The sequence below is a fragment of the Tupaia chinensis genome, unplaced genomic scaffold (assembly GCF_000334495.1).
Source record: "Tupaia chinensis unplaced genomic scaffold, TupChi_1.0 Scaffold000605_1, whole genome shotgun sequence".
Lineage (NCBI taxonomy): Eukaryota > Metazoa > Chordata > Mammalia > Scandentia > Tupaiidae > Tupaia > Tupaia belangeri.
Window position 1 is genome coordinate 2,742,437 of NW_006160123.1, and position 15,908 is coordinate 2,758,344.

The 15,908-nt window shown below is 52.2% G+C and overlaps 2 protein-coding genes across 2 annotated transcripts in view; one reads left to right on the forward strand and one right to left on the reverse strand.

Moving 5' to 3' along the window:
- DNAJC17 (DnaJ heat shock protein family (Hsp40) member C17) overlaps positions 1-15,908 on the forward strand; it is a 37,577-nt gene that overhangs the window by 17,297 nt on the left and 4,372 nt on the right. Inside the window, exons 2-10 of the mRNA XM_006158684.3 lie at positions 6,086-6,155; positions 6,454-6,512; positions 6,744-6,831; positions 9,543-9,628; positions 9,860-9,956; positions 10,482-10,525; positions 10,912-10,989; positions 12,121-12,201; positions 12,634-12,744. Of these exons, the coding sequence (XP_006158746.1) occupies positions 6,086-6,155; positions 6,454-6,512; positions 6,744-6,831; positions 9,543-9,628; positions 9,860-9,956; positions 10,482-10,525; positions 10,912-10,989; positions 12,121-12,201; positions 12,634-12,744 (714 nt within the window). The remainder of the gene's footprint in view (positions 1-6,085; positions 6,156-6,453; positions 6,513-6,743; positions 6,832-9,542; positions 9,629-9,859; positions 9,957-10,481; positions 10,526-10,911; positions 10,990-12,120; positions 12,202-12,633; positions 12,745-15,908) is intronic.
- Positions 13,910-15,902, reverse strand: CUNH15orf62 (chromosome unknown C15orf62 homolog). Its single transcript, XM_006158683.2, has 2 exons — positions 15,208-15,902; positions 13,910-14,270 (listed from the first exon to the last, which is right to left on the reverse strand). The coding sequence occupies exon 1, from the start codon at positions 15,795-15,797 to the stop codon at positions 15,270-15,272; it is 528 nt and encodes a 175-aa protein (XP_006158745.1). The 5' UTR covers positions 15,798-15,902; the 3' UTR covers positions 13,910-14,270; positions 15,208-15,269.

The window sequence follows — 15,908 nt, forward strand, 5'->3', positions numbered from 1 at the left end:
TGAGAGAGAGTGAGAGAGATGGAAAATGAGAAAGCAAGCCACCAGGTCCAGGACTTGAACCATGGTTGGCCATGTGGGAGTCCAGCGCCCTCAGCCACCATGCCACCTGCCAGCCCTGTTAGTTTTGTTTTTATATTTAATATTTTGATCCATGTGGAATTATTTTGGTATATGGGTTGAGATGAAGATCTAGTTTTCTTTTTATTTAGTGCAATAAAAACTTTTTTAATGATTATTTTAATTAAAAATTATTTATTTCATTTTATTTATTCATTCATTTATTTTAATTTGACCAGAGAAAGACAGACACACAGAGAGAAGGAAAGGGAGATAGCAAGCCACTGGGTCTAGGATTTGAACAGTGGGAGTCCCTAGCGCCTTAACCGCCATACCAACTGCTGGCCCTGAAGTTTTTAAATTTTGAATTTAATTTTTTAAAATACTTATTTATTTAATTTTATTTATTCACTCGTTTGTTTTAATTTGACCAGAGAGAGAGAGAGAGAGAGAAAGCAAGCCACCAGGTCTGGGACTTGAACGTGGTCGGCCATGTGGGAGTGTCCAGCACCTTATCCACCACTCCACCTGCTGGTCCCTTGAATTTAATTAAATTAATTAATTAATTAATTAATTTTAGAGAGAGATTTTTGCTATAGGGCACATGCATTTGCTGGAGAGACAAAGACAGAGAAACAGAAAGTGAGAAATCATCTCCTGGGGAATGGCCACGCCTCAGTCTTTTCTCCTTTATCCTCTTGGGATTTTGAGTATGCACACACACACATTCCTGGTGTGAGTTTCAAGTTTCTAGGACTGGGACTCGAATCACAGTCAGCTGTGTTAGAGTCCAGCTACATAACCATTACGCCATCTGCTGGCCCCTTATTATAATTTTAAACTTTGCTATAGAGTACCTGTGCTCATCAGAGAGAAGGAAAGTGAGAAAGCAAGCTGCCAGGTCCAGGACTCAAACTGTGGTTGACCATGTGGGAGTCCAGGCCCTTAACCACCACACCCCCTCTGGCCCCATCAGCGTAATAAAAACTTCTAGGGACCAGCAGATGGTGTAATGATTACATAACTGGACTCCCACAGTGTCGATCGCGGTTTGAGTCCCTGACCTGGTGGTTTAAAACTCATGCCAGGTACCTGTGTGTGCGTGCCCAAAATCCCAAGAGGAGAGTGGAGGAGAAGGGATTGCAGTGTGGTCATCCCCTCTGGGGGGTGGTTTCTTGCTTTCTGTCTCTCTATCTCTCCAGCAAGCACACATGCCCTATAGCAAACATCTCTCTTTTAAAAAAAAAAAAAAAAAGATGAAAAATGTTATTGTTAGAGGACATTCATGCATATTCAAGAGAGAGAGCACCCCTCCCCCCCACGGGGTGCTGTCATGCTGTGAACGTCTTTTCTCCATTTTCCATCTGTCAGGATCTGGGGCAAGGATACACCTGTGTATCTTTCAAGCCATCAGGGCTGGAGACCTGGGCTAGCACCACGGTCAACCGTGTGGGATCTGGTTCCCGTGGACAGCATTGAAGCACTGCCCTGCGAGCCAGCCCGTGTTCTCATTCTATGGGCCACTCCTAGGGCTCCTCATGTGCTAACGGAAGATCGTTTTCCCTGCCATTGTCTTCGTTCCCTCATTGTCAAGGGACATTCCTGATTTTCCCTCTATCCCCAATCTCTAGATCAGCCCGCAGATATCCTAGGTGCTACATCACTGCACCCACAGGAGAGGTGGACTCGGTGCTGCCCGAGAACTCTCCTGCCGTTAGACTTCCCTTCCTGGGAAGGAATACCAGACGTACTCTGGCTTTCTACACCTAACTTCTCTCCTTAATATCTAGCCAGTGCATGAGACTGATCATGTTTTCCCTAGAGGACCTGAAGATTTGAAATAGCCCTCCACACCTTTAAAAGGTGGGTTGGAAATTGAGGTGCAGGCTAACCCTTGAGGGGATAAGGTTCCAGGACATATCAGGTACGTTGGGACAGTCGTATCTGGTTGTAAATGTTAGGCGTGTGGAAGGCTGGGGGTGAGGAGTGGCATGGAGGTTCCTTCAGATGGGGAATGAGATCATTCTGACTTTCAAGACACTGGGGCCAGGGGGCCTGCAGGTGGCATGGTGGTTAAGGGCACTGGATTCCCACATGGCTGACCGCAGTTCAAGTCCTGACCCTGGTGGCTTCCTTTCTCTCTCTCTCTGTCCTCTCTGTTCAAATTAAAAATAAATTAGTAAAGTTAAATGAAATAGTTCTTATAAACAAAACAAAACAGTGGGGCAGGATTTGGAAGTCGAACTATGGTTGACCGTATGGGATCTGACTCCCTTAAGCACCAGTCTGTGATACTGGCCCTGTCTTGCCTTTTCACTGATGCTTCTCATTCTCCTCTCCCTTCTATTACCCCTCTCAGATATTTAAAAATAAATAAATAAATAAAAGAAGCCTCATGAGGGGCCAGCAGGTGGTGTGTGGTTGAGGGCACTGGATTCCCACATGACTGACTGCAGTTTGAGTCCCGGACCTGGCGGCTTCCTTTCTTGCTTTCCCTTTCTCACTCTGTCTTCTGTCTGGTCAAAATTTTTAAAAATAATAATAATAACAAAAAAGTGATCATTGAATAAAAAAATAAATAAATAAATAAATGATCATTAAGTAAATAAATAATTATTTAAAAAATAAAAAAGGGCCTCATGATACAAAAGCAAAACTTGTCCACTAAATCCCTCTGCGTCAGTAGGGGATCCCAGAAGTGAGGACTGGGGGAGGTGAAAACAGAGCTGGGAAGGAGAGCCCAGCAGGTGGCAGCACATCTCCAAAGGTCCTTCCCTTGGTGACCGCCTCACACAGGAGGGAGCTGAGTCGGGGATCTGCCCAGCAGGCCGGCTGTGGCCAGTGCTGGCTCCTTGCCTCTGAGGGTCCTTATTTAGCGCACTTGGGTGTAGAAGTATTTGTTGGTCCACCAGGAAGCCTGGAAAGCCATTCTGCTTAGCTGTTCGTCCCGGGAGGTTTGAGCAGCAGGTATTACGTACATAGCCAAAGCGAGAAGGCAGAGGCCCCGGGAAGCAAGGGGCAGATTCTGAGATCTGGACTCTCCTCACTTACAGCTATGTAGGAAATGCAGGAAAGAAAAGCTATGGGATAGCTATGGGAGCCCGCAGATGGCGTGGTGGTTAAGGGTTTGAGTCCCAGATGTGGCAGCTTGCTTTCTCATTTTCCCTCTCCCTCTCTCTGTGTCTCTCACACTCTATCCCTCTCTGGTCAAATATAAATAAATAAAGTTAAATAAAATAATTCTTAAGGGGAAAAAAAGGTGTTAAGAAACATTTGCTTATTTTTACTAATATAAGAAGTATAAGCACCATGCCATGGTGGTGTATGCTGCTAAGATGCCATACTCGCAGGCTGGGCCCACAGGGAGGCCAGGGTTCGATTCCTGTTTCATTCTGAAGGCCGGATGTGGTGGCATGCACCTGTAGTCCCAGTTATGGGGAGGCTGAGGCAGGAAGATTGTGAGCTGGGCTTGGGCGATACAGAGATCCTGTCCACAAAAGAGTTGGGATGGTGGTGTGTGTCTGTAGTCCCAGCTCGGAGCCGAGGCAGGCATGGGGAGGCATATCTTTAAAAAATAAGAAGTTAGCGTAATGGCTATGTCGCTGGACTCCCACGTAGTCAACCATGATTCTCGCGGACCCGGTGGCTTAAATCTCACACCAGGCGCGTGTGCGTGCGTGCCCAAGATCCCGAGAGGAGAATGGAGGAGAAGGGATGGTGGTGTGACCATCCCCCCTGGGGGGTGATTTCTCACTTTCTGTCTCTCTGTCTCTCTCTGTCTGTCTGGCGAGAGCACGCACCCTATAGCAAAAACCTCTCAAAAAAAAAAAAAAAGTATTGGAGCCAGTAGGTGGCACATGGTTGACCCCAATTTGAGTTCCAGACCTAGTGACTTGAAAATCATATTGGGTACATGTGTGCACATGCCCAGAATCCTGAGAGGAGAATGGAAGAGAAGGGGCTGCAACATGGCCGTTCCCCCCGGGGGTGATTTCTGACTTTCCCTCTCTTTCTTTCTGGCGAGCACAGGTGCCCTACAGTAAACAAAAAACAGTGGGGAGCTGCAGGTGGCTTGGACTTGCACATGGCCAGCCGTGGTCTGAAATTCTTTAAAAAAGAAATATTAGAGGGTTTTTTAACTTTTTAGTATAGAGACACAAACATGAAAACTAAAATGGACCATACCCTCCCCACTAAGATAAACCTTATTGACCAAAAAAATGATAAGACCTGTTTGAGGTTCAAACATTTTAGCTACAGAAAGGCATGAAAAGAGAAGTAAATTCTTTCCCCTCCACCTTCATCCTCTCCAACTGCCACCATTAAGTTTCTTATAATTGCTTTAGTGAAAATAGTACAACTAGGCGCATGACCAAGTCTCTGTAACTATTCATATTTATATATTTATTTATTTGATTGTTTTATTTTAAGAATTATTTAATTTTGGAACCAGCAGTTGATGTAATGGCTATGTCACTGGACTCCCATGTAGTTGACTGCGGTTCGTGTCTGGGGCTTGGTGGCTTAAACTCATGCCGGGTGCGTGTGCATGCGTGCCCAAGATCCCGAGAGGAGAATGGAGGAGAAGGGATTGCGGCGTGGCCATCCCCTCGGGGGGTGATTTCTCGCTTTCTGTCTCTCTGTCTCTCTCTGTCTTCCTGGCGAGTACATGTGCCCTATAGCAGAAATCTCTCAAAAAATAATTATAATTATTTAACTTTGTTTATTTATTTTTTTATTTGACCAGAGAGAGACAGAATGAGAGAGAGAGAAAGAGAGAGAAAGTGAGAAAGCGAGCTTCCAGGTCTGGGACTTGAACTGTGGTTGGCCATGTGGGAGTCCAGTGCCCTTAATCACCACACCACCTGCCGGGCCTGATTATTTATTTAAAATCAAAAAGTGATCATTGTGTACTCTTCCCAGCCTTGTTTTTTTCACTTACTTTAGCCTAAAGATCTTTCTGTCAGTCCGCAGAAACCTCTGTCTGTCCATGGTAGTTTTTTTTTTTTTGTAAAGAGATTTTTGCTATTGGTTGCTTGTGCTTGCCAGAAAGACAGAAACAGAAAGCAAGAAATCAGCTACCCAAGGGGAATGGTCACGCCAGTCCCTTCTTTGTTCTCCAGGAATTTGGGACATGCACATACACGGACCCGGTGTGAGCTTTGAGCCACTGGTTCTAGGACTCGAATTGCGTTAGAACATGTGGGAGTTCAGCGCCTTAACCACTATGCCACCGGGCCCCTGTCCATGGTAGTTTTAAATATTTACTTACTTATTTATTTTTTTGGAGAGGTTTTTACTATAGGGTGTGTGCTTTTGCCAGAAAGACAGAGAGAGAGACAGAAAGCGAGAAATCAGCCCCCCCCCGAGGGGGATGGCCACGCCACAATCCCTTCTCCTCCATTCTCCTCTCGGGATCTTGGGCACACACGCACACACGCCCGGCGTAAGATTTAAGCCACCGGGTCCGGGACGCGAACCGTGGTCGACTATGTGGGAGTCCAGCGACATAGCCATTACGCAAACTGCTGGTCCCCATAATAGTTTTTTAAATGAGGCTCCTCGTTGCTGCATATTCGGGCTGGTTCCAGGGAGGGGGGTGTAGTAAAAACACCAGAGCAGGGAGCATCCTTGTGTATTTATCTTGGTGTGCTTTACAAGTCCAAATTCCTAGAACTAGGTCAGAGCGAAAGTACATTTTGAAATTTGATGGCTAAGTTTTCTTCCAGTAGGCATGCCCCAGTTGGTGTGCCCAAGTGTGTAGATACACCCGCTACAGGTGGCTGTGGAGAAACCAGGACCCCATGCTCCTTCCCCTTCCAGGAGCCCCTTGACATCTGTGGGGGCAGGCAGCAGGCCGGCCCCCCCGTGACCTTTGGCTCCCCTGTTGCAAATCTCCAGGTGGCCGTGAAGTGAGAGCCAGCGGCCTCTCCTTTACGTAGGCACGGGATTTCCCGCATCGCTTTGCAAGGTTTTCTGTTTGTCCCTGGGGTGAGAGAGTGAATGACCATATCTCTGACTCTTCCAGGTGAAGAAGGCATATCGGCAGAAGGCCCTTTCCTGCCACCCAGACAAAAATCCGGGTAATCCCAGAGCAGGTGAGACCCTCCTAAGGGCATGGGAGAAAGTGACCCGCTTTGTGCATTGTGCTCTTGCGATCGAAGCTCTGCCTATGGGAGCTGTGGAGTGTAGACGCCCTCGGCCTGGCCCTGGGTCGGGGAGGCTCAGGGTTTTTCTTCATGTGTTAGGAACACGCAGTTACTGGTGCCCTCACCCTTCCTTGCTGGTCTGTCTCCTGCTGACGTCAGTTTTCTGTCATCCTGTGGTGTCTTTGAGGGAGTGTGCCATCACACGTCTGACCCGATTTCTCTCCTCCGTTTTTGACCTCGCGTGTAGCCGAACTCTTCCACCAGCTTTCTCAGGCCTTGGAGGTGCTGACCGATGCTGCAGCCAGGGTAAGCGCATCCTCCTGTCTGAGTCGTCCCTCATGGTTAGAGACCGTCACTGCCCTTCTGCCTCAGCCTTCTGCCCCCTGCCACATGGCATAGTCCTTGCTGTCTAGACCCGGAGACCTGGTCACCAGGCTGCTGCCCCGATGGCTCTGGGACTAGGAGCAGGGGCCAGGAGGATTGCTGGGGCTCTGTGCTTCTCGGGCCACTCCTGCTCTGTGCTCTTTCTCCCGCCAGGCCGCATATGACAAGGTCAGGAAAGCTAAGAAGCAGGCGGCAGAGAGGACCCAGAAACTGGACGAAAAGAGGAAGAAAGTGAAGCTGGGTAGGTGAAGCTTTGTGCCCGGTAGGCCTGTGTGTCCCCTGGCCATTTCCGCCATCTCCTTTACCTTTCTTCATGAAGCTTCCGCTGCAACTCAGCGCCTCCCGGCCCAGGTCTGGGCAGCGCTGTTCTCAGAGACTGCATGCCAAAGGCACGCTGAGGAATAATAACATTGCTAGATTTACTCTGAGCTGAGCATTGTGACAAATGTTTTATTAGCTCCTTTAATTATTGCAACTATCCGAGGAGGTGGGTATTATTAAACCCATTTTTTATAGGCTAAGAAGCTAAGGCACTAGAAGCTTAAGAACTGGCTGGCGCTGGGGTTTAAACTCTTGCAGTGTAGTAAACTTGGTGCTCTTATTCACCCTGCCTGGTGGGGCTCGTGTTATTCATTTCAGCTGGAGAAGCTTCCTTAGAAGGTCTGAAAGGGCCAGGCACCCTTTTCTTTTCTAAGGGCTTTATTGAGGTAGTCCATCCTTTCGTATCGTAACAGTCACCCATACAGCTCAACGATTTTCAGTACATTTACCAAGTGATGCAGCTCTGATTGTAAATCTGTCTTAGAACATCTCCATCACGCCATTAAGATTGGTCCAGGCGTTTTTTTTTTTTTTCCATAGTGTGTGTGCTTGCCAGAGAGAGAAAGACAGACAGAAAGTGAGAAATCACCCCCCACGGGGATGGCCACACCACAGTCCCTTCTCCTCCATCCTCCTTTTGGGACTTTTAGGCATGTACGCATGCACACGCACCTGGTGTGATTTTCAAGCTGTCAGGTCTGGGACTTGAACTGTGGGCTTGGCCATGTGGGATCCAGTGTCTTCACCTCTATGTCACCTCTGGCCCAGTTTAAGCATTCTTTTTTTCTTTTTTTTTTTTTTTAGAGATTTTTCTATAGGGTGTGAGTTCTCACTGGAGAGACAGAAAATGAGAAATCACCCCCAGGGGAATGGCCATGCCACAATCCCTTCTCCTCCATTCTCCTCTTGGGATTTTGGGCACGCACGTACGTGTGCCTGGCATGAGTTGTAAGCTGCCTGGTCTGGGACTCAAATCACTGTTGACTGTGGGAGTCCAGCAACATAACCATTATGCCATTTGCTGGTCCCTCAAGAATTCTTTACTTAGTTTTTTCTCTTTTTCTTTTTGCTTATTCAATATCCTTCTTCAAAAAAATTTTTTTGATGGAGCTGGCAGGTGGTGTGGTGATTAAGAGTGCTGGACTCCCACATGGCTGACGGCAGTTTGAGTCCCAGGCCCTGTGACTTGCTTTCTCACTTTCTCTCTCTCACTCTGTTCCTCTTTGATCAAATTAAAATAAATTAATTAAATAAATAAAGTTCAATAAAATAATTCTTTTTTTGGTTTGTTTTGGAGAGGTTTTCGCTATAGGGCACATGCGCTCGCTAGAAAGACAGAGAGAGACAAGGAGAACAGAAAGTGAGAACTCACCCCCAGGGGGATGGCCACGCTGCCATCCCTTCTCCTCCAGTCTCCTCTTGGGATCTTGGACACGCACACACATGCACCCGGTGTGAGTTTAAGCCACCGGGTGCGGGACTCAAACCGCAGTCAATTACATGAGAGTCCAGCAACATAGCCATTACGCCAACTGCTGGTCCTATCAATAAAATAATTCTTAAAAAGAAAAGACTTTTTTAAAGATTTGTTTTAATTTTATTTATTCATTTATTTTATTTTGACCAGAGAGAGAGAGAGAGAGAGAAAGTGAGAAAGCAAGCCTCCAGGTCCGGGACTCCAACCGTGGTTGACCATGTGGGAGTCCAGCACCCTTAACCACCATACTACCTGCTGGCCCCTAAAAAGAAGTTTAAAAAATATTTTGACAAAAGGCACATGTACTCGCCAAGCGAGATGGGGAGAGGGAGGAAGTGTCTCCAAACGAGGCACGGTCACACCACCGTCCCTTCTCCTTCTTCATCCCAGTGGGGCTTGGGCATGCACACATGCTCCGCTTGTTTTTCAAGCCACTGCATCCAGGATTTGAACTGTGAATTGGCCACATGGGATCCTTCTCTCTTAACCTCTAGGCCATAGAGCTGGCCAGTATCCATATATTTTAAAACATGCATATACCAACCTGATATATTCATTACTCTAACATAATGGGAGAGAAAGGGAGGTTCTAGGCAAGTAAAAGGCACAGAAAGGAAAGCAATGGGTCCTGGGCCCAAGAGAAGGGCTTGTCCCAGCAGCTGGAAGACAAGAAGGGCTTCAGGACTCGGAACGATGCCCTCACACTGCCCGTCCCTGCGGGAGCTCCCAGGGTGGCTAAATGTGAGCTGAGGCGGAGTTGAGGGAGATGGTGAGAACTGAGCTCAGTGGCAGAAAAAGAATAAAAGCCAAGGCGAGGCCCTGGGTCAGGCTGCGGTGCCAAACCACTGGGACAGAGGCCAGCAGCTCCACCCGGCACCCCGGACACACGGGCCAGGGCTGCTGATGAGAGCACTCCCCACACCCTGCACGCTGCTCAGAGAACCAGCGTAGACCGCGTGAGCTGGACCTGTTAGCTGTTAACTCTTCCAGACCCCTGGCTACTCGGCTGTGATTTCCTCAATGGCAGTTAACTTGACATGGGGGAAGGGCTACTGCGTCGTCTCATCCTGAGACTTTGGGGAAGTAGCCAGAGCTGGGTGGGCCGCGTAGGAACCACACAGACCAGCAGTTGGTTCGCTGAACCCTGTGCCTAGATCTGGAGGCCCGGGAGCGGCAGGCCCAGGCCCAGGAGAGTGAGGAGGAAGAGGAGAGCCGGAGTACCAGGACGCTGGAGCAAGAGGTGAGGGTCCAGGCAGGCGGCCTGAGACCCCTGTGGGAGGAGGGTCTGGGCGGTGGTTGTGGCCGGGGAGGGCATGCTCTTTCCGCTTTCTCCTGTGGGATCTGGGTAATTTGTCCCACCCACAGGTGGCTGAGCCCTAGCTTGCAGGAACCTCCCAGGGACCTTTACAGGGTGAGCCAGCCTGGAATTGGATCTGCACAGAATGGTCACCCTCCACCCCCCGCTCTGCAGATCGAACGCCTACGAGAAGAGGGTTCCCGGCAGCTGGAGGAACAGCAGAGGCTGATCCAGGAGCAGATACGCCAGGAACGGGAGCAGAGGTTGAGAGGTGGGAGGTGATCACACCCACCTGCCTCCCCTCCAGGGCAGCTCCAGCTTGCCGGGAGTGGCCACACTGGCTGCTCAATGGAGTTGCCCTGGAGTCTTCCACTTGCTGGAAAGCTGGGGACACCCCACGGCACTCTCCTCTGATGTATGCCACCTGACCCTTCTTCCGACCAGTTCTCTGGGGCCTGTTTGCTTTTGACTCTGCCCGAGAGCATTTGTCTTAGTCCCAAGCAGAGGTGCTGTCTTGGAGCAGATCACCAGGGGTGAAGGCTTTGGGGTGCTTTGTTTCAGAACTCTGCCTCCTGCCCCTAGGAGGTTCTTAGCTCCCCATTTGGAGAACACCACCAGGCGGCCTCCAGGAGGTAGCTGGGCAGGCCGCCCTGGGGTCGGGGGATTGCGTACCCTTTGCCCAGCAGGCTCCTCACCAGGGCAGGGCAGATCTTTCATAGGTCCCCGCCTCCACATCTCCTGGGGAGGAACCTCTGACCCTCACATTCTACCTTTCCGTTTTTTCCAAAATTTCTAGGAAAGGCAGAAAATACTGAAAGCAAAGGAACCCCCAAATTAAAGGTGAGCCTGGGCAGGGGGGTCACCTCACACCACCCCGTGTCAGCAAGAATAGGTGCTTCCTGCGGTTCTAGTGGGGACACTGGCTCTCAGAGGGAAGCTCCATGCCCTTCCCATCCTCCAGCCGCCTGCAGACCAGGCTAGCGTCTCAGAGCTCGCCCTAAAAGGCCGCTCTCAGCACTGGCGAGCAGGCAGGGTGCTCCCCAGAAGCTGTCTGCGGTGTCTGACAGGGCTGGGCGTGCGCCTGAGGGTGTGCGGGCCACACTGCCTGTCCGTTTCCAGGGGAAGGCTTGTTCACGGTGGTGTTCCCTAGGGTACAGGTGTCCTGGGGCCACACGTGAGGTCGGTGCTGTTCAGCCACAGGCCAGTGTTCAATGATGTCATTTCAGCTGAAGTGGAAGTGCAAGAAGGAGGACGAGTCAAAAGGCGGCTACTCCAAAGACCTCCTGCTGCGGCTTTTACAAAAGGTCTGCCCCGCTGACTTTCTCCCTCCTGTCGGGGCAGTCTGCCTCCCACCAACCTCAGGGCTCTCTGCGCCTGGGCCATACTCAGCAGCACATCTCCACTTGCTTCTCGCTTACTTCTCCTTTTTCATTTTTTTTAAGAATTATTTTTAAATTTATTATTGTTTAATTATTTTAATCTTTAATTTTACAGAGTGAGACAGAGAGACAGGGGGCATGGCCACACTGCAACCCCTTCTCCTCCACTCTCCTCTTTGCCTCCACTCTCCTCTTTGGATTTTGGGCACATATGCACATGCACCCAGTGTGAGTTTAAGCACTGGGTCCCGGACTAGAACTGTGGTCTACTACATGGGAGTCCAGCGACAGCCATTACACCATCTGCTGGTCCCCAATTTTTTTTTCTACAGACACACACACTCACCAGAGAGAGAGAGAGAGAGAAAGCTGCCAGGTCCAGTACTCAAACCACAATCAGCCATGTAGGAGTCCAGAGCCTTAATCACCACACCACCTGATGGCCTCTTGTTTTGTTTTGTTTTTCTAAGAATTATTTATTTTATTTATTATTTTTTAAAAATTTGACCAGAGAGAGAGAGAAAGTAAGAAAGCAAGCCACCAGGTTCAGGACTGGAACTGTGGTCGGCCATGTGGGAGTCCAGTGCCTCAACTACCACTTGCCAGCCCCCCTTTTTCTGTTTTTTGCTGTCTCATAGACAATAGGCCAGCCTAGGGAGTGCTTCCTAGGCCACTGTCCTCTTGTCACTTGTGCTGCTGTGTGCCCCCTCCAGCCTGATCTCTCTGCTGCCTCGGTCTGGCTTACCATCCTTAGAAGCCAAGGGCTTGGCGTGTGTTGGGAGTGAGGTGGGAGTCAGGCATGGAAGGCCCGTCCCCTTCGCTGCCTTCCACTGCTAAGGCAGCTCTGTGACCGGGCCAGACTCAGTGCCCAGCCTTTGCTCAAGTCCCCACTGCTGTCCTGCATTCTGAGGGGGAGCCCACTTTTTCCCTTCTCTGATGCTTCGCTGAGCCCTTTACGATAGGAAGTTATTCTCCAGCTGAGGACACCAGGTGGGCCTCAGTACAGCCTGGCTGGTCTCATGTGACTCACGCTTACGGAGACCCTTGTCCCCACAGTATGGTGAGGTCCTCAACCTGGTGCTTTCCAGTAAGAAGGCAGGCACCGCCGTGGTGGAGTTTGCGACCGTCAAGGCTGCGGTGAGTGTTGGGGGAGGCTCGGGGGCCAGTGTTGTGGTCCCCTGGGTTAGGCGAGCCACATTCCCAGGGGATCTCTGGGCCAGCTCAGCCAAGGCTCCCCGAAGCCCCGACTCGAAATAGAATCACTGTGCATGCAGGGGTGGGCAGGACCATGCTCTGGGGTAGACGTTTAGCTGTCTGTAGGCTGGCTTCACCTTCCACCCTGCACCCTGCAAGGTCGTGAGCCCCAGCACTGGCTTCCCACCCTTTGTGCTCCTCCTCATCCCCGAATCACAGGCTTAGCCCCACCACTCTTCCTTGAGAGGGCTCACAGCTTTAGTACCCCACATTTGAAGGCTCTGCTTAGAGGACTAGAGTGCGGGTTCCATTCTTCCCATGGGAGTAGACAGCGGAGTCCGCGGGTGGGCCAGGACTGGATGCTGTGTTGGGCAGGAGCTGGCTGTCCGGAATGAAGTTGGCCTGATTGATAACCCTTTGAAGATTTCCTGGTTGGAAGGACAGCCCCAGAGCACCGTGGGCCCTAACCACCCCACACTGTCAAAGGTAAGTCGCTGGGCCTCACCCAGCTGGGACTCACCCAGCCTGCCTGGGACTCGGGCCACCTCTTCCTGTTTGGCCCTTTCCTCTCAAGCTCGTTGGAGTGTCGTGATCTGCAGGTGCCGTGACCTTAGCATGAGGGGCTGGGATTCTGCACTGACCCCTTTTCCTCTCTGAGGACCACGTTCGTAGACCTTGCGTGCATTCCTCCACTCCAGGCTCTTGCCAGGGCTGTCCTCTGCACCAAGGCTGTTACGACCCTCCACGTGCTCGGTCATGGTGTGCAGTGCTTGGACCTTAGGCTGCCCGGTGCTGCGGGCAAGGGGCAGGCGACCACAGCAGCTGCTGCTTTCCCAGGTGTCTCTGGCTGCCCAGCATGAGTACCAATTACCAAGAAGCATCATCCTCTATTTTATTTATTTATTTATTTTAAGTTTTTTTTTTTTTTTTTTTTTTTTTTTTTCCCCCGTCATCAGATGTGTGTACTTGCCAGAGAGAGACAGAATGAGAAATCATCCCCCAAGGGGAATGGCCATGGCACAGTCCCTTCTCCATTCTCCTCTTGGGATTTTGGGCAGGGAGACACACCCACCTGGGATGATTTTCAAGCTGCTGGGTCCAGGACTTGAACCATGGCTGGCTCTGTGGGAGTCCGGCACTTTTAATAACCCTGCCACCTGCTGGCTCCATTGCCCCCTCTTTAGAAATAACACTAGCTACCCTGCTGTTGCCGGGGTGCCGCCTGCCCAGAGTCTGGGCACTCTGCCTGTGAAGTCTAGACCTTCCAGCTAGCCCAGTACTAACTCTTAGTCCCCACAGCACCACGAAGGCTTGTGTTTGCCTGGCTGCAGGGCTCACCCACACCTGCCACCACCTAGGGGGACAGATTGCTGGGGGGACAAGAGGCAGGATCCTGGCTCTTCCCTTCACTGACACGGCCAGAGTTCTGGCTGGTGTGTGTGCAGCCCACAAGGACTAGCAGGGGCTCTACTCACCCTGCCTCGGCCCCGCCACCTCATTCCCCTCCTGGCTGCAAGACAGGAGGCTTCCTGTCCAGACCTGGGACAAAAGAATATGCCCTGGTGTGAGCCCTTTGGGATTCTGCTTTAGAGGCCGTATTTGTCCATCTTTAGGTCCCAGTATTTCACAGTCCCAGACACCAGTCCACGGGTTGTAGCAGAAGGAATTTTATTCACTATCTCCTGTGTCCACAGAGGAGCCTTTCAGCTTGGCACCTCCACACAAGAGGAGGAAAGAGGGAGGCGAGGGATGGGGTCATGGACACAGCGCGTGTCGGGCTTCCTCTGCTCCCTCCCCCAGCTGAGAGAGGCGCTGCTGGCTACACGTCTTCTGGCGAGGCCACAGGCCGGGCCGGAGCACAGCCTCAGGCCCTGACTCGGTGAGCTTGGCCTAGTTGGCTGTGCGTGGTCAGAGGGTTCCGGCAAGGCCAAGCTGCAGTGCTGGTGGAGGGTCCTGGAGACCCGTGTGCCTCCTCCCTGCTCAGCCTCCGTCACCAGGCCCAGTCCTCCTCTCTAGGAAGGAAGTCTATTTCGCTCTTTCCCAAGGGCTCTTCACCCGTGATCTGAGAGTTCCCAGAACACCCCTCTGCAAGCGCGGCTGGGCCTCGGCCGGCATTCCCTAGAGCTGGCTTCCTCCGCCCAGGGCTGCTCTGGCGGCTATGTTGGCAGGTTGGGCCTTTCGGGCTGCCTTTTCTGCCGACGGTTTGGCCGAGTTCTCTGTCTGCCTGCCTGCCTCTCCCTGCCCTGCCTGCCTGCCTCTCCCTGCCCTGCCAGCCCCTCTTTTGCAGCCCCTGAACGTCCCCACCCTCCCTCCGCTGATGGTTCCAGGCCACAGCCTAGCCAGCGCTGTCCAAGAGAACTTTGTCCAGGGCTCTAATGTCCACGCCGCACTGTCCAATGTGGTGGCCTCAGCAGGCCTGGCCGTTGGACATTTGAAATGTGGCTAATGGGACCCAGACCTCAGTTTTCATTTGTGCTCATTTCAGTTCAGTGAACAGCCACATGGAGAGCGTGGCTGCCTGCTTGCCGGTCTCCCCTCCCTGCTCAGGTCTGCCTCTCCAGCCGGGGTTGGACCGTGTTTGTTTAGACTTGTCCTGTGACCTCTCTGTTGCTGGTGGCCTCAGAGGAGGTGTTGCAAGGCACCTCCACACAGGAGAGGAAAGAGGGAGGCCGGAGTTGGGTTGTAGACACCCATGGCTGTCCTGCCCAGTCTGTGCCACCGTCTCACCCTGCTGGCCCCCGCCTGGCTCCTGTAGCTGACCGACATGGCCTCTTTTCCCTGCCAGCCTGCTTCCGTCATGGCTCCTGCCAGGAAGTGCCCCCACACCCCGCCATTTCCAAATAGCCTCTTTTCCTCCACTCAGGGGTACCCGGAGGACTATTCAGGACCCAGAGGGCCGGCAGGGCTCTGGGTTATCCAAACTTTCCCTTGTCCCAGGACCAGACGCACCTTTCCTGGGATGCGGGCTCCAGCTCTCCTGTCCTCCCAAGCACTGCCTCCCCTCGCCCCATTCAGAAGCGGGGCTCGCTGGGGAATTGCTCCCTCAGTATCTGTAGAACTTCCTCGAGAAGTGAAATCCCCAGGTCCACTTTGAAGGAGCGGAAGGGATCGCTGAGGTCTGGGGCAGGTGTCTTCTGGAACGGGGGCGTGTCCGGAAGGTCCTCCTCTGAGCAGCGGTGGAGAGTACCTGCCAGGGAGAGCGCTGTGGGCAGGGTGGCCGAGTAGGCGGCAGCGTAGGCGGGCGGAGGCTCCAGGATGTTGGGGCAGCTGGAGCTCTCCCGGTAGAGTCGCGGGGGCTTGGGTGGGGCCAGCAGGGTGGCCCGGGGCTGCTCCTGGCCCCACAGTGGCAGGCGCCGGCCATCCGGCCTCCCTCGCAGCTCCCGGATGACCTCGCGGTTGCTGTACTCCTCGTGGTCCCCACCGGCTGTGCTGGCCTGGCTAAGCACGCTGCCCTGTCTCCGGAGCCGCCTCGGCCGCCCCAGGCTCAGCCGCTTGAAGAAGGAGGCATTCCGGAAGGAGCCTTTCCGCCAGGTCTCCATCGGTCCCGGGGAGCACGCAGGCGAGGTTCAAGGGCAGCTGGTGGGCATTGGCCCGGCCGGGTCAGGGCAGCCAGTGCGAGGGCCGCGAGGGAGGAGGCGCCCCGGGGGGCC

What these genes read in the sequence shown, in the direction of transcription:
- CUNH15orf62 (XM_006158683.2), bottom strand. Translation starts at nt 15,797, where the DNA reads ATGGAGACCTGGCGGAAAGGCTCCTTCCGGAATGCCTCCTTCTTCAAG.